Raw genomic sequence first — 26828 nt, 5'->3', positions numbered from 1 at the left:
CCCTGAGGAATTCCCCTCTTAATTATTACAGCGTCAGATAAAGCTTCGCCTACTCTAATTCTCTGAGATCTATTTTCTAGAAATATAGCAACCCATTCAGTCACTCTTTTGTCTAGTCCAATTGCACTCATTTTTGCCAGTAGTCTCCCATGATCCACCCTATCAAATGCTTTAGAGAGGTCAATCGCAATACAGTCCATTTGCCTCCTGAATCCAACAATTTTAATGTAGCAAATAATAACAACAAAAATGTAAGCCTCCTATAGCAGTTAATAGATCAAAGCTTTGTCTTCTTTCGATGCGTAAGTGCAACGTTGAACGACTGACAAAGATATATCTGTGTTGAACTTGTATAATACTTTTCTCTTTCTTTAGTTTCGAAGCGAAACAGTAATTATATCAATATTTCACATTCTGCCATTCGCATCTAAAATATGAAATATGAAAAATACTTATTTTCCATTGTCAGAAAAAAAAACGAGATAAGAGGCTGATTTATCTCCAACGGATTCACAACACATCTATAAATGCGTTAAAGACGATTTTAGGCAGTATAATTTGAAACACGAGGTTCATTCACACAATATAAGAAATAATCATACTACTGATCTACAATATTAAAGAATGGCGATAGCTATAAATACCGACGTATAACATTTTTCAACGAACTGCCAGAAGAAGCACTTAACAGTAATATTTGAAAGAATCAAAATAATATGTTAAATAGCTGCTGAAAAAAATTGTAATTGTGACAAGATAGATGTGGTATTTACTCATTATGATATGTAGTTTTTATCACAACTAATTTTCTATTCCGTTAGTTGCGAAATGGTGTCAGCGAAATGTTATTATTATATCCATATTTCACATTCTTCAGTTCCAATCTGTAATCGGAAATATTATAACGGAATAATCCGCCAGAATCTACACTTATTTTCCACTGTAGTTTTTACCGCAAACACATCTCCAATTTATCATAAAAGTTTTTTGTGTTCAGTTTATAAGTTCTTAGAGTAAGCTGCAACTAAACCATCATTTTAGGGTACCGTAACTTGCTATATGCCGAATATGCTTGCTTGGTCGATCCACACCTGTCTTGCTATGAAGAGGTTTGGCAGAGAGCACACCAAATCCTTTTGTCACGCACTGGGCTATTTCCAACCCATTCCATGTGCGAGTAGCGCTCGTTAATGTTGTCCATCCATTTAGTTCGTTGATGTTTTTGGCGCGTTCACTTTCTGAGCCTATATATTATAAGATACATTTCCATAACGACCGTTCTCCTGGTACTCATTTCTGATATGGGCTGAGTTAACAGCATAGTAATATTCTTGTGCAGAAGTGCAAGCATCGTTTCTAAATGTTCGACTTCTTGAACCCATGTCCTTCGTATGAACGAACTATTTCTATACCTTTAAGTTAGGCCAGACAGCCCCCAATATATTTAGTGAGGTGTGAGGGAATTTCTTAATTTATTTCCGATTGTACCATTAATCAGATATCATTGGATAATTTTTTATTCAACTTGACATGGTCAGTTGTACAAAAATACTAAATGGTCAATTAATATTGATAATGTTGAATACGGTGCATCAGTGTCATATCGGTAGGTGTATATACTGTATATAACAATATTTATATAAAAGTAATATATACGCCTATTTAATTTATCCGGTTTTCATAGGAATAGTAATTATTTTCCTCGTTTTGACTACTGCCAACGGCCGTAGCCGTGTTGAAACAGCGGATCCCGTGAGATCTCCGCAGTTAAGCAACATTGGGCGTGGTCAGGAGTTGGATGGGTTGCCACGCGCTGTTGGTGGGGGTAAGGGAATGGAGGAGCGGAAAGGAACTGGCCACCCTACCGCACGTAAACTCCGGCTCAGGAACACCTCTGCGGAGGTTCGGACCTGCCTTCGGGCAGAATAACCCTTACCTTACCTTTTGACTACTGCATAATTTATCTGGACAGTTAATGCTGTTTATTACTGTAAATAACAGCAGTTATCATACCATCGTTTGTATAGAACATCTCAGTTTGTTAGGACGCTGGAAACTATGTGCACCATCCTGGAAATGAACAGAACTTGAGTTCTCACCTACCAATGATCGTCACTGCAATGTGTTGCCTCAACATGCCATTTCAACTCTGGGAAAATAATGGAATGATACTTTTCCTGTAGCCTTCGGTTCCTTACGAGTACTTTGTCTGAGCCCGTCTGCGTAACAGACTTTTATTATGGATCTCAATAGGCTTTAAAGCATCCAAAAAATCGACTTCAGGACGCTGTGTACTGAATACGATCGACAAATATTCATTCTCGAAGTCATAAGGTGAAGAGAGTAATAACAAATGAGAATTAAAAGAAAGGAAGTATAACACAACTTGTTCTAGTAAGGGGCAGGTCTAGTGAACGCACAAAATTTAGATGTTTCACTATTCTTTATGTAATTTCTTATCAATGTTTCGTTTCAGGTTGAAACATGGTGGTGACAGTTACGGTGGATGTGGTCCAGGGGACACTTAGAGGGAAAGAAACCACCTCCTCAGTAACGGGAAAGACGTTCTACAGCTTCAGTGGAGTACCATTCGCTAAACCACCAATTGGACCACTTCGATTTAAGGTACATTTTGTTGAGAGCACTCCCTTCTTTAGTTTGAGCTCCACTTCACGTACCGAGCGAGAAGGTTACGCAGTTTGGGTCACATAGCTGTGAGCTTGCATTCGGGAGATAGTGGTGTTGGCAGCCTTTAAGATGGTTTACTGTGGTTTCCCATTTTCACACCAGACAAGCACTGGGGCGGTACCTTAATTAAGGCCACAATCACTTCCTCCCCTGCCCTATCCCATCGTCAGCAAAGGATGTGTTTCAGTCGGTGCAAGATAAAAGCCAACAACAAAACCAACTTCATATGTTGTTGACATTATATAGCCCTTTTAGGCTTATGTCGCCTGAACAATGTCTTAGTCTGCATTTCCCTGTGTACAGGGTATATCATAATTAATAGCGCAAACTGAAACAGCCGTAAGTACACGATACTGGAAGCAAACACATCTTTATAAATCTGGATCTGCAAACGAGCCGTTTGCGAGATAATTTAGGATTTGTGGTTACCAGCCATCACTGACTTGATTGTATGTAAAAGTAATCTTAATTAAGAAAATGTATCAATTAAATATTAAGAAAAGTTATTAGATGCTTTGGTAGAAGTGCAGTTGTTTTAATGAGCAAGAAAACAGTCTTACTTAGTATGTTACAATTACGGGTTACAAGGACTGTACAGTGTACTTACTCGTAGTTAAAGGAAGTGGTCAAAGTGCCGTCCTTGTACCCGGATGCAGGCAATCATGGAAGATGATGGCGCAGAAAGTGAACTGAATTTGTTTGGTAGGTACGACCCAATAACACATTCACCTAGTACACCTAATAACACATTCAATGAGAAACATGACTCATGCACAACATGTGAATTTAAGCCTAGATGACTCCAAACATGCGAATACCACAGTACTGATTTTTTTTGGGAGGGGGATTCGGCGGCCGCCTCTAGCTCAGGCCTCTGGGAGACGCCTTCACCTCACGGAATGTGCTGACTAAGAGTGCATGCTTAACTCACAGGACCTTACTTGGCGGGCAATTTGAAAAGTAGGGTGGTTGGCTAAGAGTGCACCCTTAACCTCAAATGATGTTACACTGGCTACTTGTTCAGGCTTAACCTCACCGACCACGGTTTCGACCCTAGCCTTAAGGGCGTTAACCTTACAGACCGAAGTTTGCCAAAATATGCAAGCTGAAAAAAACTGCCAACGTGATTATTGTCAAAAGTGCGAACTTAACCTAACAGGCAAGGATTCGACACCAAGCTTAACCTCAGAGGGCCTGGATGCGACCCCATGTTTAACCTTACAAGGGCATTAGCTATACGGACTCGTCTGATGCCCAAGTGTGCTAGCTTAATCTAACTGCTAACGTGATTATGGACAAGAGTGCTAGCTTAACAAAACAGGCACGGATATGACGCTAAGCTTAACATTACAAGGCCTAGGGTCGAATCCAGGGCCTCTGAGGTTAAGTTTGGAGTCAAATCCGTGCCTGTTAGGTTAAGCTCGCTCACTTGACCATAATCACGTTGGCACTTGGGTTCAGCTTGCACTTCTTTGGCATCGAACTTGCGTTTGAAAGGTTAACGACGTTAAGCCTAGGGTCGAACCCGTGGTCTGTCAAGTTAAGCCTGAACACGTAGCCAGTGTAACATCATGCGAAGTTAAGGATGAACTCGTAGCCAGTCGCCGCCAAGTAAGTTCATGTGGGTTTAAGCATGCACTCTTAGTCAGCACATTGCGTGAGGCGGAGGCCTCCCCCAGGGGCTGAGCTGGAGGCGGTGCTGAACGCCCCCAAAACCCACTACTTCCCACTCATGTCAGTGTGAAATGCCTATGTTTACGCAACTGAACATTTTCAAGACGACGAGTTGTATAGATGGGACGGCGAACTTATACCTAGGCGACAGCTTTTGAGCCCAAAACTTGGCCCGCCCTAGTGATAATGAATGTTTTCAGTCGGTTTATTTCCTCTGGACGCAAGGGGCGCGTGTCATTTAAAAGGTAAGTGAGCGCTGTCAAGAATATGGTTGTCACATTTTGCGTCAATTATTTAAACATGTTAGCATTTGATTTATTCAAAAGACAATATATAAATATAAAAACCTGATCATGAACCACAGCACAAACCAATATCGCAGAATATTTTGTTTTGTGCATAACCCGTGCGGTGGTCACATGCTCTGCATTGAGTGGTCGACAGACAACGAACCTACCGGTTACCATAGCAACGTCTCTGGCTGCTTGCGAGCGGGGAAGTTACATAATGCCATTTTCGTCAACATTCCTGTAAACTCGTGGTTGTTCTTTGCGTAGAAGGCGAGAGAGACTTCATGCTGCCATTCTGCGGGAAATTTGCGGAATACTGTACTCTTGGAGGTTACAATCGTCTTCGAATAGCTCTAATGGGACTGTTAATACTTGAACAGTACCGCGGAGTGTAACTCATGATTTCACACCGTAAGGTGTTTTCTGGCATTTGCTATAAAGTTTAATGCATTTATTTTCTATTTCTGTTTTCCTCTTTAATTTCTTGCCGCTTAAGTAATAACACCATGTCATCTTCTTATCTGTTTACCTAAAAATCCCTGCGCCTAGATTTCTCCTCTGTTACTGCCTTCTTATATCCGTAACGCACATCATTACAAGTTACTGAGTGACATTTCATTTTACAATACATCCAGTTGGTATCTACACATTTGTCCTTAATTAAGGCCACGGCCGCTTCTTTCCCATTCCTAGGCCTTTCCCATCCCGTCGTCCCCGTAAGACATATCTGTGTCGGTGCAAGGTAAAGCAAATAGCAAGCATATTTTCCCTATCCTGCTGTCCTCAGTTATAATCCTGTTTTCTATTAATTTCAACTTTCTTAACTGTAATACTTTCTTCCTTAATTACTCCGTATGTATGCGAGTGCTAATCCAGAAACCTGGACACTCCTTCCTTTGAGAAAAATTCCAGGCTGTACAAATGTATAATTTTTTGGCCCCGGAACGTATCGAAATATGGAGGCAATTTTAATGACTGTATCGACCTTCGTTTCGGGATAATTGGTGGCTAAACGGTAGATCGTATCACAAAACAGAAAGCAAATCGCGTTTCAATTTGGGGGATCTACATCTTCAGTCCTATGACATATTGTCATATCGTGATCCCTTAGACAGAGCTGCATTTCTCAGTTTTAACTTCATTTTGTGCTTTCTACACGTAAATTTAGTACGCACATTGACACGACCAGTGGTCATATGTTAGCCAAATTTTATGATTCCAGCTGCCACATAAGTATCCGAAAAATAAAGTAACGTGTGAAAACTGTACCCAAATTTCACGCTTTTTAATGTTACTAACTGAATCTAACCAAAAAATATAGGAGATATGAGAAAATGTAGAACAATAAGAGGGCAGTCTGATGGCGGAATCCGTTTGTTGATATGACGTACTGTTTATAAGCAGTAAATCTCGAAATGAAGTCTGCACTTATTAATGTGCCCATAAAGTTGTAGGGGGTCCGCTGTCTGGAATTTCGTTTATTTTGCCAATTTTTCAGATATTTATCCAATTTAGCTCAACCCAATGGTTTTTATGTTTCGTGTCTGTCCGTCTGTTCCACCAGCACGGCGAAACGGCTGTGTAGCTCTCGACCAAACTTCATATATAAAGTATACTCATCCAGGGGAAGGTTTATATATAGATATGAGTTAAAAATCACTCAATATAGTGGGAATTCATAGTGAAACCACAACATGTTTCTTCAATTTCTCTTATACTATTGATTTTCTGTAAAATCCGTGCACTGTAAGTGCTTCATATTAAACAACTTGTGTTAAGTACATAATTTCGCTTGGTCACTGGACACTGTTTTGTATGAGGGAAAGTTTCAGGCTGTTGAAATGTTTTAATTTTAGGCCCCGGAAAATGTCTATATATGGAGGCAATTTCAATGATTTGCCGTCCATTGTTTCGTGGTAACTACCTTCTAAACGGTAAGTCATTTCACAAAGCCGGTTACACAATCGCTGCTCAATATGGAGAGATCTTTAACTTTGATCCTATGCCTTATATTCGTATCTCGATTCTTTATACTTTAGATAGCGCAATATTTCCCGATTATAATCGAATCTCTCCAACTCGATTATGACTGGCATTAGGATCTTTATTGTGAATGGCACTTGGCAAGTGAGCCTGCCTTTGTTGTAGAAACTCCCAAACTTGATTGTGAATGGCAGTAGGAAATGTGACCTGTCATTACCATCTAAATTTCCCCAACGTGCACCTAACATCGGAAACAACGTTTGGGGTCCTCCTCGTTTTGTTTCTCGGATAGCGCTAAGAGACGTGCAATGTAATATAATGTTACTCACTGCGTGTGCAGTACCTTACATAGAACTCCGTATACAAGGTGGAACACCGTAGCGAAGCAGGGGTATATTTGCTAGTAAACTAAATAAATATTCAGAAACATAACTGTAGAACCAACAGATCTGTTGAATCTATTTTCTAAGAAGCCCCGAAAGTTTTATTTTAGATTGTGAACTGTAAAACTGTTGAGCATGATGGTACTGTTCCTGTTCTGGGTGCGATTTTGTAGTGTACTGCAATCTGAATATCAACATAATTCACTTGTATCCATGTCCTTATAAACCGCAAGTCTTGCATGCGCGCACCACACGCTCACACAAGCACTTTCATTCTGTAACTAAACCCTCTCCCCGCCATCGACCGATCCTGGCTACGCTTCTGAGCCGTAGACAATCCAAGATTTGACAATAGCATGTTATTTACAGATGAAGCAGGGTTCACACTTGATGGTACTTTTAATAGTCACGTTTGGAATCATCGAAGCTTAAACACGCATGCTGTGCATGATCGCACTTAACGAGTTCGTTGCTGGTTCAGTCCACTGGAAGGTGCTCAAATACTCCAGTCTCGCGCCAGTAGATTAACAAGCCCGTACAAGAACTCCTTCGGGACAAAATTCTGAGAGCTCTGCGTCTACAGAAGCCGTAAAAGTAGTTTCTGGGACGTAAAACTAATGACGTTATCATTCGATCGTATTTTTTTAAAATGCTATTTGTTCGGGGCGTCGACCTATAGAGATCTTTTGTCCCTACTTGACCATGTGATATGAACCTGCGTGTAATTGGAATGGAGGAAGTGTAGAGTGTTGAATGTGAGGAAAGGAACGTTAAGCACGACACAATCACCCAGCCCCCAAGCCAGGATATTAATCATTTACAATTAAAAAACCCTGACCCAACCGGCAATCGAACCCGGTGCCGCCGGGTGACAGGCGGACGCATTGTCCCCTACACCGCGAGACCGGACATTCAATCGTATTACTAGGCATGCTATGGTATCCTTACCGGGCGAGTTGGCCGTACAGTTAGAGGCACGTGGCTGTGAGCTTGCATCCGGGAGATAGAGGGTTCGAGTCTCACTGTCGGCAGCCCTGAAGGTGGTTTTCCGTAGTTTCCCACTTCCTCACCAGGCAAATGCTGGGACTGTACCTTAATTAAGGCCACGGCCGCTTGCTTCCAACTCCTAGGCCTTTCCTATTCCATCGTCGCCATAAGACCTATCTGTGTCGGAGCGACGTAAAGCCACTAGCAAAAAAAATATATATATATATGGTATCCTCATCGCCTCTTCCAGTCTGTGGCAATGGTACCAGAGGGTCATCCACGACGTATTTTTTCATGAGGTAAAGGTGGTTAATAATTTCGTGTGGCTATTTCTAGCTTCTTTTTTTTTTTTTTTTTTTTTTACTAATGGCTTTACGTCGCACCGACACAGATAGGTCTTATGGCGACGATGGGACAGGGAAGGGCTAGGAATGGGAAGGAAGCGGCCATGGCCTTAATTAAGGCAAAGCCCCAGCATTTGCCTGGTGTGAAAATGGGAAACCATGGAAAACCATCTTCAGGGATGCCGACAGTGGGGTTCGAACCCACTATCTCCCAAATACTGGATACTGGCCGCACTTAAGCGACTGCAGCTATCGAGCTCGGGCTATTTCTAGCTGAGTGCAGTCCTTGTACGGCAGACCCTCCGATGAGGGTGGGCGGCATCTGCCATGTATAGGTAACTGAGTGTTATTGTGGTCGAGGATAATGTTATGTGAGTGGTGTGCGAAATGCAGGGATGTTGGGGACAGCACAAACACCCAGCCCCCGAGCCACTGGAATTAACCGGGAATCGAACCAGGGACCCTCTGAACCGAAGGCCAGTACGCTGACCATTCAGCCAACGAGTCGGACGTAAAGGTGGTTGAAGTGTTACAATTACCACACGCTATACCCAATCCAAGAAAATGGTATCCTCCACTTTCCGCACAAGCCACTCCGTCGGTCGTCCACAGGAGAGACGTACTGTATGAGTTACCGGTATCTTCCATACTCGAAAAGAAAGTTATTCATTTCCAGCGGTGGCACTGTTCAAGATCTGTTCTTCTCTTTCCAGACAGCAGTCAGTAGGACTACAAACAGAACATACAAACAAGGACACTTCACACCCACATGAAATGTCTGCAAATTCTCGATGTAACGCCGCCCAAATGTGGACAGTAGAGTCTTCTAAACAACAGATATGCAGGAACTAATATCTATTTTCTTCTTTCAGGACGCCAAACCTCCTGAGCCATGGACAGGAGTTCGAGACGCTATGACGGAGGGCCAAATGTGTACCCAGTTTTCATTTATGGAAAAAGTATTTGTAGGAAGTGAGGATTGTCTCTACCTCAACGTGTACACTCCCCAGGTAAGAATCACCCAAACAATGATTCGCAAACGATGCAATTTTAATTAATAACTAGTCAGCTACCTAGATAACATTAGAATTTTTTTATCTGTCAGTTGAATCAGACACTGGTAGGATTTATTCCTTGTCTCAAGAATAATAATAATAATAATAATAATAATAATAATAATAATAATAATAATAATAATAATAATAATAATAATAATAATAATTGTACCGGGCGGTACACCTCCACGCCGCTAATTCAAACATTGCGCCAGTTGAGACTCCTCTGCAGGAGAAAGCCTGAACTTTAACAACCATATTAATTCTAAGGTTTCTCAGAAGATGTCTCTACTGTAAATTTTGAAGTGTTCTGAACTATGCCTGTTTCGATTTGTATTTGTTTGCTCTGCAGTAAGAAATTTGAACATTCTCTAACAGATGTCTCTACCAAAACTGATAACGCTCTCTGGTGTAAAGGAATGAACTGTCCGGAAGAAATTTAACATTCATAAGTTTTTTTTTGCTAAATTTTGTTCTGTGGTTTGAGAGTTGGCAATATAATCCTTTCTTTCCGCTTGTTTTGAATGTAGCCAATCAAAAATTTCTGTAATTAATTTTCCACCAATCCTAGGTGTCTTCTTCAGTTTTGACTTGTAATCTTTAGCCGATCAATAAAATTTTGTGGGCGGGTTGTAATCATTCATGAAACGTCTCGAATGTTCCGCGAGGGTATATAAACTGCTGATTTTCTTGTCTCCTGGCCACTTCAGTAACATCTCTCCTAGTGTGATTATGTAGCAGGGAGCGGGAAGCGCCTCTTTCTTTGAGCAGCCGTTCATCTACAAGGTAATGGCCATTTAATAACTTTATTTCTTGCTAGCTCAGCAGTTTAACCCTCGGGGCAGGTTCGAAATATTTTCTAATGTAACCTATTTTTAAAATGTAATAGATATTTGGTGAAATTTTGGCCCTTTAACTATACATTGGGATAGAGAGTGCTTAAACCTCTCGAGCTCCCACTCATATTGTTTTGAGGTGACTACGTTTCCATTACCACATTTCTTCTCTTCATAATGTAAATAAGTTTTCTTATCGTGTCACCTCCTTAGTATGGGATTAGCCCTTGCATAAGCGGCCTAGTGCCAAGTAGGTTTTAAAAGTGTATTCGGAGTGCAAGCTACGCCTCCAATAAACTCAGAATTTTGGGCCATATAATTGACCTGTTTCTTTATTGAATAGGCCTTAGTAGGTTTGGGTATTATTACCCCTGTTCTAGTGTGCCTGGAGGGCAGCTTGAAGGTAGAGTTTGGTGTGGCCTTTGAAGAGGCTTGAACTTTGAGAGCGGGTTCGCTCTTTCTAAAAATTGTATTTTCTGTGTGCCTCGAGCAGGCTTAACTGGGTAATTGGGAGCAAATGCTCCTTAGCATGATTGGGGTTTTCTGCCCCTTTGTTGAATCTTGTACATAGGTAAAGTTGGGCTCATCGCTCAGGGATTATGAATCTGGGGCTCGAAGCCCAAAATCCATTAATAAACTGTAATTGTACGTTATTAACTTGTTGATATACAACTGAGTTCCTGTTATTCTTGTTATTTCTTGATCTCGAAAAGAAAATATAACCTTTGTTAAATTTTAAATTAATTTTAATTTCGTTGTTGAGACCTATTCCACCCAGCACCTTATTTCACCTCTAACTACCACAGATACCTCGGAACAACAACAATAATAATAATAATAATAATAATAATAATAATAATAATAATAATAATAATAATAATAATAATAATAATAATAATAATACCGGGCGATGGCTGCGTGTTTTTGGTCACATAGCTGTCAGTTTGCATACGGGAGATAGTGGGGGTTCGAACCCACTTAATAAAATTACAAAATGTAGAATTCCTCTTATGTTTAGTAATTTAACTAGAGTGAAATGTTCACGTTCATTTTCAGTTTTACCTGCCCTTTTCCCATCCCTATAGGCTACTGCTGTATGTTTCTCTGATCTTTCTTGTATCCTTTCAGTTTTTTTGTAGGATTGTCACTTTCACTTACATGAAATGCATTGATTTTGCTTTTATTTTGTCTTATGGCTGCAAATACAGTAGCCTACACTTCCAACAATGATGGTTTTATACTTTGTCTCCAGAATATTCATATAAATTTAAAAAATACATTATCCTAATTGAAGACAAAGTTTGTCACATTTTATTATAGTCGTTGCGTCCGGCTCCATGGCTAAATGGTTAGCGTGCTGGCCTTTGGTCACAGGAGTCCCAGGTTCGATTCCCGATGAGGTCGGGATTTTTAACCATAACTGGTTAATTTCGCTGACACGGGGACTGAGTGTATGTGTCGTCTTCATCATCATTTCATCTTCATCACGATGCGCAGGTCACCTACGGGAGTCAAATCAAAAGACCTGCATCCGGCGAGCCGAACTTGTCCTCGGACACTCCCGCCACTAAAAGCCATACGCCATTTCATTTCATACTCGTTGCAAAGCAACGCAAAGTTATCTCCGTACAGGCCTTGAAGGCCCTGGAAGAGGTGGAAGGTAAGAGCGTCCGCTATCCGTAACCGCAGCACTTAGTGAGGTAGAGTGGTTAGCTCTATGCCTGGCCGACTTCATCATCATTTCATCTTCATCACGACGCGCAGGTCACCTTCGGGAGTCAAATCAAAAGACCTGCATCTGGCGAGCCGAACTTGTCTTCGGACACTCCCGGCACTAAAAGCCATACGCCATTTCATTTCATAGTCGTTGCAAATCAACGCAAAGTTATCTCCGTACAGGCCTTGAAGGCCCTGGGAGAGGTGGAAGGTAAGAGCGCCCACTATCCGTAACCTGGGCACTTAGTGAGGTAGAGTGGTTAGCTCTATGCCTGGCCGACTTTGCCCCCAGGAATTAACCTGATACTCATTATTGGTGCAGGCTGAGTGAACCTCAGGGCCATGTGCACCTCCGGATGTGGAAATAAAGGCGTTCTGACGGGGAATCCAACACACGTCCTTTCGGGTGAACCGAGCACGCCTTTACCGTCTCGGCCAGGTAGCCCCTATTATAGTCGTTGAGAATAATTATTAATTATCAATTCTTAGAGGAGATGCCGAGACATATGGCTATACCAACTTCGTTCAGATGACAGCCTAACAAGTTATCTTAAAATAACAGACTACCTTACGATAGCTAGGAGAACATTCCAAGCCGCAACCCCTAAGACAGGAAGGTTTACTTCTTCATTTAATATAAACGTCAATAGCGAGAATGTTTTAGAGAATCCACTTTGAGCGATAAGATATAAATGTTCTGTACAAAGCATACGACCAACTATTAATGCGCAAGAGAAAGACTCATTCTCCATCACTAGATTGCGAAATATCTTTATACTGATACTTTTACGTCCCAGTGGAACCACTGTACCACTCTAGTCAACTCCACTGGGTGATCGTGGTCGCGAAATCGAGAACACTACACTGGCGGATTATAATGCCGAGAACATTTTCCCGAATGAAAGTCTATTGAGGTTCTTCTCCTTAGCTGAATGGTCAGTGCACTGTCCTTCTGTTCAAAGGGCTCCGGGTTCGATTACTGACCGGGAATATTGGCCACCTCTGTTTAATTCCTCCAGCTCGGGAGATGGGTGCTTCTGTTCGTCTTAATACATATCTTCATTTACGAGTCGTGAATAGACGAGATTTTCTTCTGAGGACGCGGAGCGAACTTCTCTGTGAAACGTAAAGAATTTCACCTTGTTCTCCGACATGGCAAACGCTCAAAAGCTTATTATCATACGGGCCGTGAAAGCATCAATCTAGACCGTATTTACTTAGTAGCACCGAAGTGAGTCCTGAGTAATACCATTTCATAACCTCATAACGTGTAGTGTTTGTTTTTAATATTCCAGTTACCCAAAAGTGATGCTGCATCTCCACTTCTGCCGGTTGTGTTTATTATCCACGGTGGAGGGTTTGTCGGTGGCTCAGGAAACTCCGACTTTCTCGGTCCAGACTTCTTGGTTGGAGAGGGGCTAGTCGTTGTGTCTCCCTCCTACCGAGTGGGGGTACTGGGTGAGTATTCTGAACTCAATAAGAAAGGTAAAAATAATTACCAAAGAGTTGTTCGGTATTATTCTTTTCCTCACTGGCGAACTTGGGTAGTAGTAGTAGCAGCAGCAGCAGCAGCAGTAGTAGTAGTAGTAGTAGTAGTAGTAGTAGTAGTAGTAGTAGTAGTAGTAGTAGTAGTCGTAGTCACGTGCTAGTGAAGCTGGAAGCTTGCGCCCGCCGCCATCTTACTTCACTACAGATTTGCTGTAAACATGTAAGGTACCGCTACTGTATTAAGTCAAGCTTTGTTTTAAGTTGTTACCAACATCACTGAAATGAAACCAGCAACATCTTAATGCAGAATTACATGGTATGTTTTTATAGTGTCATTTATAAACTAGACATTTTTAATTTAAAAAATCACAATATCATGTTCTTATTTTGACAACATAAAAAGTACAATTTTTATAGTTCATCGATTTACAAATGTGGCTATGGAGTAGGCAAGTTGGTAGTATTCTATCCTCTTTGGTATTAAAAGACCTGGCGGGAACAGCTCTATAGTATTTTGTTTTCCCGTTTGCTTTGAGCGATCCCCTCTTAAATACTACCGCTGAGTCAAGCGGGTGCCAGCTGCCACGTTCTCATATCGTTCGTAATGCAAGTGTGACTAGCGCAAGTGCCGCTTCTCTGTGGTCGAACGAACAATCGCTGTGAAGTGATGTCTTGGCTGTTGTTTCCACAGCCTATCGGAACACATTCTCTTTGTATCGGAAAAGTTCGGCACGCATGCGCAAAAGGCAGAGTTCCTGGTTTCTGGCTAATAGCACAGTCTAGCTCGCTGAGCTGTGATCGCACAGCACCCGGCGGGGAGCGCACCAGTAGTTACCTGGTTGTGAGGGGAGTTGAATAATTTCCTATTCTTTGGCTGACGTGTTTTTCAATGCACTGTATTTGATTGTAGATAATATTTTTAAAGGAATTTATTTTCCCAATAGGCAATGTGCTGCAGCACTTCAGCACATAAGGTACGGCCGCCCCTGCTTATGATGTCAATATGATCTTGAGGGATGGACGGCCGACGTGTACGGTGCAAATCTGCAATCTCATTCCGACCCACACGAAACGCCTTGCTCCATCGTGCAACCGTCCTATACGCTAACACATTCTCACCACAGGCTTCACGTAATCCTCGATAATATTATGATGCATTTTTACCAAGGACAACCTCAATTTGAATCCACGAACGCTGATCACCTTTTGAAAACATGCTTTATAGCTGTGAAATCGACACTCTTCACTTCAACGCCAGTCAGGAACAACAGTCCCAACTTGATGCTCGCCAAGTGCACACTACACATCGACAACAGTGCCACCTGACCGCTCCCATATCCTATTTGCGCATGCCCGATCTCCTGCGAGTGTCAGGACTACCTTGCCAGTTCTTTATTTACAGCCCTGGTATCTACTAAGTCACAGCTCAACAACATGAAATAGATATGGGTTTTTAGTTTTAACTGTAAGCACTCATATTTTAGTTATAAATCCAATGAACACGCATGTTTGTTGTCTTATTAATGTAATCTCATCAATGAATTTGAAATCATGTAAATCGTGCTGTAAGAGAAATGAAACAGATTTCACCATAGATCGGTCAGCAGGGTAGCTATTTTTAAGTAGTTGTACACTGATGTTCTAAACCTTAAAATAAATGTCATAGCAGGCCTAAATTATTATTATCTTCTTCTTAATCTGTTTACCCTCCAGGGTCGGTTTTTCCCTCGGACGCAGCGAGGGATCCCACCTCTACCGCCTCAAGGGCAGTGTCCTAGAGTTTCAGACCTCGGGTCGGGGGATACAACTGGGGAGAATGACCAGTACCTCGCCCAGGCGGCCTCACCTGCTATGCTGAACAGGGGCCTTGTGGAGGGATGGGAAGATTGGATGGGATAGGCAAGGAAAAAGGAAGGAAGCGGCCGTGGCCTTAAGTAAGGTACCATCCCGGCATTTGCCTGGAGGAGAAGTGGGAAACCACGGAAAACCACTTTCAGGATGGCTGAGGTGGGAATCGAACCCACCTCTACTCAGTTGACCTCCCGATGCTGAGTGGACCCCGTTCCAGCCCTCATACCACTTTTCCAATTTCGTGGCAGAGCCGGGAATCGAACCCGGACCTCCAGGGGTGGCAGCTAATCACGGTAACCACTACACCACAGAGGCGGACAATTATTATTATTATTATTATTATTATTATTATTATTATTATTATTTCGATGTGTTTTTCATTATTTCTCGTCCAGTATTCCTATTTCATTTTACATTAATACATTGAAACAGTGCAGTGACGTAAGATGGCAGTGGCCATAAGCTATTGGCTTCACCACTAGCTGCTAGTTGCCAGTTTATGTACTATAATATCTGTGGTTCTTCACTTACACTTGCCACACACTAAATCCATTTCTTTTTAATTTTGCGGTTGTACCCGTTTGCTTCTAACCCCCTCATATGTGACATCAAAATGTGCATACAAATATATATAGCAGAGGTCATAAGAAGGCTCTCTCTCTCTCTCTGCCTTTTCACAGAAATGTCTGTCCCACTGCTCTTTGCATCCTCCTTACGATAAATAAATAAACACCAAAGTGCACGTGCCTCTTCTAAAGGCACTAAGGGAGAAAAAAGAGAGCAATGAAAACAATGAAAACAATACAAAAAATGCACTGGATATAACGAAAAGGAAGAGAAACAGAGAAAAATAGCTGAGGGAACACTGCACTTCACTGATTGCACAAGCACTACACAGATGGCTCCACCGCAGCCGCGATCATAGTAAAATTAATACATGTGTAATTAATGCAGGACCGATCGGCGCCGTGGGAGAGGGGGTGGGGGGGTTGAAGTGAAGGTGGTGGGGTGGGGAAGAGGTAAAAGTGCTGAGGAGAACAAGTGTCGCGGAGAATAGCTGTAGCAAGAGGGGAAAGTGGGAGAGCTTCTTCAGTAAGGAGATTATAATGACGGAGACCACGTGTAAGATAGTTACAACGCAGGGAACGGATATGGGTAAGAATGGTAGGGAAAGTGTAATAGGGTTGAAAATTAGCAGAAGGAGTGTCAAGTTTCAATCGGTGCGCAATACGTAATGCATGTCGGTCAAATTTATGAAGAGTCCAATAGTCTAAGGGGTGAGTATTAATCCAAGTCAGAGATGCATATGTAATAACAGGACGGATGAAGGATTGATAAATATTAATGAGTTGTAGGGGTTTAAGGCCCCAGGTATGTCCAGTAAGGGAACGAAGGGCGCGAAAACGGGAAAGGGCTTTACGGTGTATAGAAGAAAGGTGAAGGTTCCATTTAAGGTTATTTTGAAATTTAATACCGAGATATGTTAGTTGGCTAGTTTCAATGAGAGGAGTATTATACGTGGTTAAATGACCTCTATGAATAGGGCGACAAATACGGGACTTGGAGCGAAAGAGCATGAGCTGAGTTTTCTGAGGATTGACGGAGAGGTGCCAGATATTAAGTCAATGTTCAAGAGTATTGAGGTAGTTCTGAAGTTTGGATTGAAGGGAGGTATGGGTATGACAGAGGACTAAAACTGCAAGGTCATCCGCATATTGATATAAACGGAGGGGAGCACGAGGGTGGGGAATATCATACATATACAAGGAGTATTGAAGAGGGGAAAGGGGCGAGCCCTGAGCAAGTCCGGATGTAATCAAGGAATGAGTACCGTGATCAGGATATCGGCGCAACGGGAGTTAAGGTAATTATAAAGGAAACGAAGAACAGTGGTAGATTATAAGATTATAATAGAGACCAGGATGTCACACGCTAGCAGAAGCTTTATCAACATCCAGGCTTATGAGAGCAGCGGGTCGGTGAGTTTTAAGAAAGGTAGTAAGAGAGGAGGTGATATGAAAGACGTGATCTTGAGCAGAAAAATGAGAGCGGAAACCGGCTTGGGAGGAGGAGGAGATAAGATTTAAAGAGTGCAGATATTTAGACATTCTCTGAGTAAGAATACCTTTAAAGATTTTTGATAAGACGAGAAGAAGAGAGATGGGGCGATAGGAATGAATATCAGAGGGAGGTTTAGTGGGTTTAAGAAAGAGCAGGATATTTGCTTTACCCAAGTGCTTGGGATAAACACCGGTGTAGAGCATGGTAGTGTAAATACTGGAGAGGATGTGGATGAGGAGAAGAGGAGCTTCACGAATATGACGGTAGGTGATACGGTCACTTCCGGGGTCTGTATTACGACGATGACGGAGGAAGGTAAGAATTTCTTGCGGAGTAATAGGGGCATTAAGGGGAGGGTTATAATCAACGGTAGGAAAATGGAGAAAGGATGGTTGGAGGTGTGGGAGATCAGGACGGTAGTATTGATAAATAGTGGGTCCATCAGGGTGGTCATGTAAGGGGTTAGTAGAGGGAGAAAAAACAGTAGTATAATGAAGAGCGAATGCGTCAGCTTTTTCTTTGTCATTCAGAGGGGATGAGGGGAGGTATGGATGGGGTACGTAGGATGGGTTGGTCGAGTGTGAGTCATGCGTCGAAAAGTAGTCCAGAATTGTCGAGAATCATGCATATTAGAGAGATCAGAACAGGCAGTTGTCCACTGTTTACGTTTTATAGCCTTAATATAAGGACGGGCATGGCGCAAAGTTTGTCGATGTTGGCGTAGAGTAAGAGGGTCCCGGGTTCGTACACAGGAGTGATAAAGGTCACGAGAAAGTTGAAGGAGAGCAAGGGCTTTAGGCGGAAAAGGGGGTTTGGAGGGGTGGTAAGAATGACGTGGGATATGCAGCTGATCCGCCCGAGTAAGAGCAAATTCCACTCGGGAGATGAGGGTAAGGAGATTAGGAATAGAAGTGGGAGGAGGACAGTCGGTAAGGAGATCAGTGATCGTCTGTCTGTAGGCAGTCCAGTTAGTTCGGGAGTAGCGTTGAGTAGGCGGTGGTCGGGAGTTAGGAGAACGATTCTTATAGGAAATAGTAGGAATAGTAATAAGGGCTGGTGCATGGTCCGAACCTAAAGCGAGAGAGGGGTGATAGGAGAAGTAGATTAAAGACGGTGACATGATTAGAGCATCAGGGGTAGTGTTAGAAATTGGACGGGTGGGGAAGGGGAAGGGAATCTGAACGCCCCGAAGGTGAGAAACAAGATTATCAAATTCCAAGTGTTGTGACACAGTGTAAATATTGATATCAGCAACAAAGAGATAATTAGAGAAAGTAGTATCAATATACTTTATAAAATCAAGAGGGGGCGGGGTTCGGTGGGGGGGGACATAAATTGTTACAAAGACAAGAGAAGAGTTATTAGGAAGAAAAGTCTCTAGTATAAGATATTCAGAGAAACCGTCAGGAAAAGAATAGTAATGTTGTTTGGTGGTAATGTAATTTTTAACGCCAATAGCCACTCCGCCACGAGCTTCTCCGTGTTTATCCTCTCGAAAAAGACGATGTTGAGAGAAACGGGGCTGTTGGCGATATGTTAAGAAAGTTTCGTTTAAAATAAAAACTTGGGGTCGTACAGGGAAAGGGAAAGATCAAAGCGAGCGCGATTGGAGTGAATAGAGCGAATATTGGCATAGTAAACCTTAATTACCATTAACTAACCAGAGGCACAGTATTAAGGGGGAAAAATGCAAAGTGCATTTTATTTCCCGAGTATGCTATGTCCAAGTGAGTATTGAATACCAAGCGCGCTGCCAATTGAATCTGGGTAACGACATGGGGGCGGTTAAAGGGGAGGACGTTCTGAAGTACCATCGCCACAAAGCGAATGATATTTTCAGAACTGGGAGAAAGGAAGAGGAAGCAGGGGTGGGAAGGTCCCTGAGATATAACAGGGATGACGGATTCAGGTTGGGAGGGATCAGGAGCAGGTTTGGCCTAGCACTTATATGAAAAGGCGGGATGAGGGAGGGAACAGTTAATGCATTTAGGGGTAGCCTTATTAGGACAAGCAGAAGTAATATGATCCTGGCTACGTATGGCGCATACCTGGTCTTGAACGCAGGGAGCCCTAGGCGGATGGTCATACCGCTGACACCGGTCGCAGCGGATCCTCTGCGGCGGCGCCGAGCGCGACGGCTCCACCCGGTGGCGACGCCCACAGATGACAGCACCGTCGCAAAGTAGCACATCCAGGGTGTTGACGTCCTTGGAAGGTATCCTGATCAGCGAAGTGGGGCGCTGGGCGTTGCGGATGCGGACGATTTTAAATATTTGGTGGCCCTCGAGCTGGAGTTGAGCGACCACCTCATCGTCAGTCCAGTCACGGTCCACACCATAGGCAACCTCGGACAGGATAGGTGATGGTCGAGACGATGGTGCCAGGCGCCGTGCAGGTTGTTGCTGCGTCATGTTGGTAGCACGGGCGTAACATCCTAAATGAGCGACCCCAATGGTGGTAAGGAGATGATTGTAGAACGGCTTGGATGTTTTAATATCGAAATAGCCATCCCGGGTGCGTTGGATTTCCACATTAAACTCTCCATAATTGGGTGTGAAGCGGGTGAGAATCTGGTAAATACTCCTGGTATTAGTTTTGGCCGGATCGATGTGCATGAGCTTCACCACATAGAAGGGAGCTGCAGGTAGAGGCGACGGATGGATGACGCTTCGATTCCTGATGTGGGGCGCCAAAGCTGGATTTTTCGCAACTTCTGCGAAGCTGCGAACGTGTGCAGGCATATACAGATCTGGATTAGGAGCTGGTGGTGAGCGTTGCGGTAGATGGAAAGGCGCCACAACTTCCATTCCCGAAAGTTCGGCAAGCTGGTCAATGCCTGACACTTGCGATCCAGACTGCAGTTCCCGGACGGAGAGAAGAGAGCTCGGGGAGGTATATGTCGAGCCTTAGGTGCCAGAGGCTGATGCGGCACAAATTTTCTTGTTATCTCTGTCCGGGGCTGGAGATTCAACCTCTTGAATATCACGGGTTTGCTTCTGTTGGTCGAAGTCCATGTTGGGAGAACCTTGCAGAAGTCTGGGCGGTGTACGTTCATGACTCATCTTGAAGCTTGGAGAAGAGTCTCGAAGAAGCCAGAAGGTTCTAGAAACTTCCACACACTTGTAGAAATACCTCGATGCTTGTAGAAAAATCACTCCGAAATCACCAGCGACATATACCCATATAGTGTACCGTGTACATTCCTTAATTCGTCTGTTGACAGTGCAAGTGCGAAGTTCTCAATCTATGTCTTGAGCTTTGGAATGAATGAATGAAATTAACGCGAACTGCCAAGAAAGTTACATTCATTTTTTTCCGAAGCGTATTGAGCTACTCTTCATAGTGATTTTGCTATATATTTATCTAAGAGGAACATGTACTTTTCACAGGTTTCCTGAGTGTGGACGGCCCCGCATGTCCTGGTAACATGGGCCTCAAGGACCAGGTGGCAGCGCTGCGCTGGACTCAACAGAACGTCGCCAAGTTCGGTGGAGATCCCAACAATGTCACTATCATAGGAGCCAGCGCTGGAGCAGCATCGGTGCACTATCATCTACTGTCCCCAATGTCCAAAGGTAAACTTAGTAATTTGTCACTGTAATGCTAGGACAGGGCAACAGTCCGACTCTTTTGACTTATTTGTTACCATGGAGACCTTCTGTTGAGTTGGTTACGGGTACGATTCGCCACCTGGTCAGGGAATTCTCCTGATGCAGGGACTGGCTTTTAGTCTTTGTCTCAATATACACCTCTTCATATACATACAACACAGCACAATACAACACTCTCGCCTCTTGATAACACTCGTCTGCCTTACATTTGAGGCGCCCCTGCTAAACTTTTGAGGCGTAATATTGGTGATTTTGTTCTTTTTGGATTTTGACTAGTCCTTCTGTTTTCTTGAATATGCTTACGATCATTTTAAAGACATTTATTGTCCACGAAAGAAATTCTTTACACCATAATTTTCTCACATATCACTACTTGATTTTGTTTCGCTCTGTACCTGTGGAACTCGCTGAGACAAAGGGTACAGATCTCTGCACATGGTTATGAGTAGGGTTACCAGACGTCCGTATTTACCAGGACATGCCCTTATTTTTAGCGTCTGTCCTGGCGTCCGTATTTATGTTTTAATTAGAGTATTTGCTGATTGTCCGTATTTTTGTCTAATAATGTTAAAATGAACTTTTTCCAACTGGAAACCCATTTTCGTAAACTTACTCGCTTATTCCATAACCTTTGACTTTGGCTGCAGCTTGAACTTTTTTAAATTCCTGTAGTCATTGACTAGTATATTGTCGCTGGTCGAAGTCGATAGTAGAAGTTGGCGATAACATACCGAAACGGAAGCTAAAGACAAATAATTTTCGTCCATATTGCTGCTTAGTTGAGCCACAATCCTTGTGATCTACTCTACAATATCTGTTGTGATCTGTTGGTACGTTAAATGTATTATGGTGAAAAGAAAGTGTAAGTTCACTGCTGAATTGGAGAAAAGGTATAAATGCTTCAAAAAGGGCCGCACCGACGAAGAAGCCATGTGTCTAGTATGTAAACCAGGAACATACGTTTCTGTGGCTAATCGTGGAGCTATGGATTTAGAAAGTCACATTACAACGGGCAAACATAAAGCTAATGTTCAAAGTGCATCAACTTCAACTTCACATAATGTGTTGATATTTTTCAAAAAGAACACATCACTAAACGAAAATGCGATTGCTGCAGAGGGAGTTCTTGTGTACCACAATGCTGTTCATCATGGGAATTACAAAACTATGGATTGTATGTCTAAGCTTCCATCTAAATTATTTCCTGATTCTGAAATAGGGAAAAATATTCACTGTGCTCGTACAAAGTCTGAGGCCATTGCCAATAATGTACTTGAACCTCACTGTGTATAAAGTCCCATTAAACAAGTCAAAGACGTATCATACATTGGTGTTTGTACAGATGACAGCAATCATGGGAATATAAAATTGTTTCCTGTGCTCATGCAGTATTTTGACTGCAGGAAGCAAAGTTAATTGACCTGCACAGTGCATTGCTTTTGGAGGAGATAACTGCAATGGCCTGAAAAGTAGAGTAGATAATAATGTATTTTCTAACCTCAAATCTCAGCTTAATGAAACCTTGCTTGGAGTACGCTGCCCAGCAGACCTGTTGCATAATTGTGTTTAACATGGAGTTGATTTATTGTCGATTGACGTTAAAAGGCATTGTGTTCAAAGTGTTCAACTACTTTTCTACATTCACCATAAGAAATTAAGTGCTAAAAACCTTTTGTGAATTTGTTGATGTGAATTACAAATCCCTACTGAAGCATACAAAGACTCATTGGTTGTCACTTTTTCCAGCTGTTGAAAAGATGCTTGAACTGTATCCAGCACTTCGGTCTTATTTTCTATCTGTGGATAACCCGCCAACAATTTTGAACAAGTTCTTCACCAATAAGTTAAGTGAAATATATTTAATATTTTGCCAGTCTTTCAAGAGAACATTCTTCATGCTGAAAAGGAGAATAATTCCATTATTGAAGTAAAACAGGCACTTGAAGAAACTGTTGGCATTTTACAAGCTCGTTTTTCAAATAACGTTGTTCCTATGAAAGTGAAAGAAATGATGAAAACTTTGAAGGACCAAGGGTTGCAGGAATACAATGATTCCTTCATGAGAGAAGTCCATGATGTATATAATACATGCCTGGAGTACCTTGGAAAATGGTTACAACCACTTGAAGAATTCAGTACTTTTAAATGGAAGACCTTAACTTCAGATTTCAACCGCACTGACCTTGAAAATACTGTTAAATATCTTAGTGCTAAAGGTGTACACATTGATGATGTTAGATTATTTGACCGATTTGTAAATCTTCAAAAGTATGTTGAAGTGCAAAAGCAGAATGAAAATCTCTTGAAGGAACCAGTCCATAAAAATGGACTGGTTTTCTAAATAGTGTCAATATTACATATTCTTCCGAGCTACTGAAATTGGCAGAAGTGTATTTTGCAATTCCTGCACATAATGCCAAAGTAGAAAGAATTTTTTCTTTAATAAATGCACAGTGGACTAAAGAAAGAGATAGGGTAAGTGTTGACTCTGTGAAATGGTTGGTGTCAGTGAAATTCAACATGAAAGACTTCACTTTTAACCAGTTATATGACTATTTAAAAGACAATAAGGAGTTGCTCATTAAAATAAGTAGCTCTGATAAGTACAATCAACATGAATAAGGTGTCAGTGACATTCCTGCTTTCGAGACTTTACTTGTGGCCAAGCAATATGAATAAGGTACGCTAAATAAATGGTTTTAACAAAAAATTTAAGCAATTTTAATGCTGTCCTGATTTTGTCCTACTTTTTGAACTCATCTGGTAACCCTAGTTATGATGGTATTTAGAGGTTGTAGTAAGGATGTAAAGGACAGGGCAGTCTCTGGTAATACACCAACTAGAGCATGGTTCCAGTGTATGGGACCCTCACCAGGATTACTTGATTCAAGAACTGGAAAAAATACAAAGAAAAGCAGCTCGATTTGTTCTGAGTGATTTCCGACCGAAGAGTAGCGTTACAGACATGCTGCGAAGTTTGGCCTGGGAAGAGTTGGGAGAAGGAGACGGGCTGCTCGACTAAGTGGTATGTTCCAAGCTGTCAGTGAAAAGATGGCGTGAAATGACATTAGTAGACAAATAAGTATGAGCGGTGATTTTAAAAGTAGGAAAGTTCACAATATATAGGAAAAGGAGTTAGGGATTGGAATAATTTACCAAGGGAGATGTTCAATACATCTCCAATTTCTTTGCAATCTTTAAAGAAAAGGCTAGGAAAACGACAGATAAGAAATTTGCCACCTGGGCGACTGCCATAAACGTAGATCAAGAAAGCCTGACTGAGTGACTGAAATCAAACGACAACTCGCACATTGTTCTACACCACCGGGGTCCACAGGTACACTCATTGTTAGCCGCACTGCACGGCAATTTTTCATACCTATAGATGGTAGCACTATTGCACCACCCGATGATGTCGTGTTATACTGAGGCCAGACTTGTTAGATACTTTGGTCGTGTTTAAAATGAGATATTGAACACTGTCGTCACATATGTTTTCTACACATTATTTCAATTTTAAAACTTTTATGATTTTGTAACGTCCACGATTCCAAAATACTAAATGGACGTATTCTACGTGAAATACATTTAAATTTAATACCTTCCACTTTCACATAAAATCTAATAAAACATTGTATTACAATGTTATTTACTTAAATATTCAGAAAATCCATAGCGAACCTTTAGGAGTGATACCAATTTTTGTATACCTGGTTTAATATTACTTATCAGGAGTTTTAAATCACCACGTTAAGTTAACTCGAGTCTATTTTTTGTGTTGACGTAAGTTTCATTACCGTACCAAAACTACGTTCTACCAAATATGATGTTGGAATTGTAACGAGACAAAGATCAGACTGAGTGGAAAATGCTTACAGTTGCGTACTTATGTTTAGCCCCAAATTTGAAACCCCGCAGCCTCGTCCCTCGGGGAATGTTGGGAAGTTTCGACTTTTCTAGGGAACCTGAGGGCGTCAGTTTCTTTGGTACCAAGTTTACAGTTTAATTATTTCCCGGTCAAGCTCAGCTAGCAGACGAGAAGTTGGGCCGTTCGTTTGCAAGCTGTCCTAATTTTTGAGGCATTTAAAGGACAAAGGTTCACGACAATACAAGAAAAGAACAATTAAAATAGGCTTGACATTTATTATAAATATGCACAAGTAATAATGAAATTAACAAACAAAATGATTCTTGCTGAAGTTATTCTTGACCCCTCACGAATTACAATTAATTGATAAATATCATTGAGTAAGTTTACAAAATTAATTCTTATATCTTGAACATCTTTGACGTATTGAATATTCTGTAAAGAATAAAAGGAAAGAAAATTTAGCCTTCCATTGGCTATGCAAAATAGAAGCAAGATGGATGAATCTCAATGATATGTTAAACTTTTAAAGCTTGATTTCACTTGTATCTCTTTAAACAAAACAAAAGCACTAGACGTCCACTTAAATTGAGTGGTGGATAACCATGGAATCCCTTGAAAATCTATCTGTACAAAATTTACAAAAATATACTTTACATTCTCCCTTAATTAATGATAATTTCTCAAATAACGCACGTTGAGATTATTGAATCAATTATTTGGTTATCGAGGCACTTAAAAAGTTATTAAACTAATTAAATGAAGTTAATCATGCAGTTACATGAAATTAATAGTCGTTAATGACATTTAACATAACCATTCTTTTTTTCTATTTACAAACTGGCTTATGCTTACTCTTTAGAAAATTTTACGATCTTGCACAAAATCGCGTTATTATTTCATTAAATCTGTCACTAAACTTTGCATAAAAATTATTCAACAGCAATATCAAAGAAATGAACAAAACACAGACAACGCTGGAATAATCTGATCCGCCGTCCGCCGTGCTGAACACAGGGTCAGATTAAGAACCACATTCCCAGAAATAGCACTTCAAAATTATCAGTAACTACTTCACACACACCATGCACACGTAGGATACACGGATTTTATATACAACTTCACACTCGGATCCTAGGCTTTATTTTTATTTATGATTATTATCACAAAAAGAAGGTTGAATGGAATAGGCAGATGACCTTTCCTTAAATTCAAACATGATCAACAATTGACATGACTCGTGATAGGATTAGAATGATCACTTAATTGAACATTATCTTGACATTACAAAATCCAAAATTTTATTCAGAAGATTTGGTAAAACAATAATCATGGACATCGCCTGGGTTAACACTGATTATCATCGAACACGTGGTCATTGAGTGTCGATAAATTATTATTATTATTATTATTATTATTCCTTAAACAATGAAATATATCTCAACACATGCTCCACATTTATCTCGGAATGCATTGTGACCCGTAACACATGCTTCCAAAATTCAATAAATATCCCGCAGGATTACCATTTTCCAGGCAAAATTACACTATAATTGAGCACACATTACATATTCCACATGAAAAATTCTAACATCATTTGATCACTCATGACCATTATAATTTCAATTAACCCGATATAAAATTATTGTTATTATTATTATTATTAATAATAATGACTTTTAAATCTACCATCAATATCTGCATTAACATGTAAATAAGATGACACAATCTGCATAATCGTGGGTAATGCACTAGATGAAACACAACCTAAAATTCGTCCCACAATGTTTCACAAAAACCCGACGATGGGATAGGAAAGACCGGGGAACTGGAAGGAAGCGGCCGTGGCCTTAATTAAGGTACAGCCCCGGCATTTGCCTGGTGTGAAAATGGGAAACCACGGAAAACCATCTTCAGGGCTGCCGACAGTGGATACTGGCCGCACTTAAGCGACTGCAGCTATCGAGCTCGATAATAATCATTTTAAATATTT

General features: G+C 41.4%; 1 protein-coding gene across 1 annotated transcript in view; it reads left to right on the top strand.

Annotated features, from left to right (window-relative positions):
* Positions 1-26828, top strand: part of LOC137496924 (esterase FE4-like) — a 135193-nt gene that overhangs the window by 30871 nt on the left and 77494 nt on the right. The window contains exons 2-5 of the mRNA XM_068224989.1: positions 2477-2625; positions 9222-9359; positions 13252-13414; positions 20746-20931. Of these exons, the coding sequence (XP_068081090.1) occupies positions 2485-2625; positions 9222-9359; positions 13252-13414; positions 20746-20931 (628 nt within the window). The 5' untranslated portion in view covers positions 2477-2484. The remainder of the gene's footprint in view (positions 1-2476; positions 2626-9221; positions 9360-13251; positions 13415-20745; positions 20932-26828) is intronic.

This window comes from Anabrus simplex, chromosome 1, assembly GCF_040414725.1.
Source record: "Anabrus simplex isolate iqAnaSimp1 chromosome 1, ASM4041472v1, whole genome shotgun sequence".
Lineage (NCBI taxonomy): Eukaryota > Metazoa > Arthropoda > Insecta > Orthoptera > Tettigoniidae > Anabrus > Anabrus simplex.
Note: the sequence above shows the minus strand (reverse complement) of the source record. Positions and strands in the feature narration are given on the sequence as shown.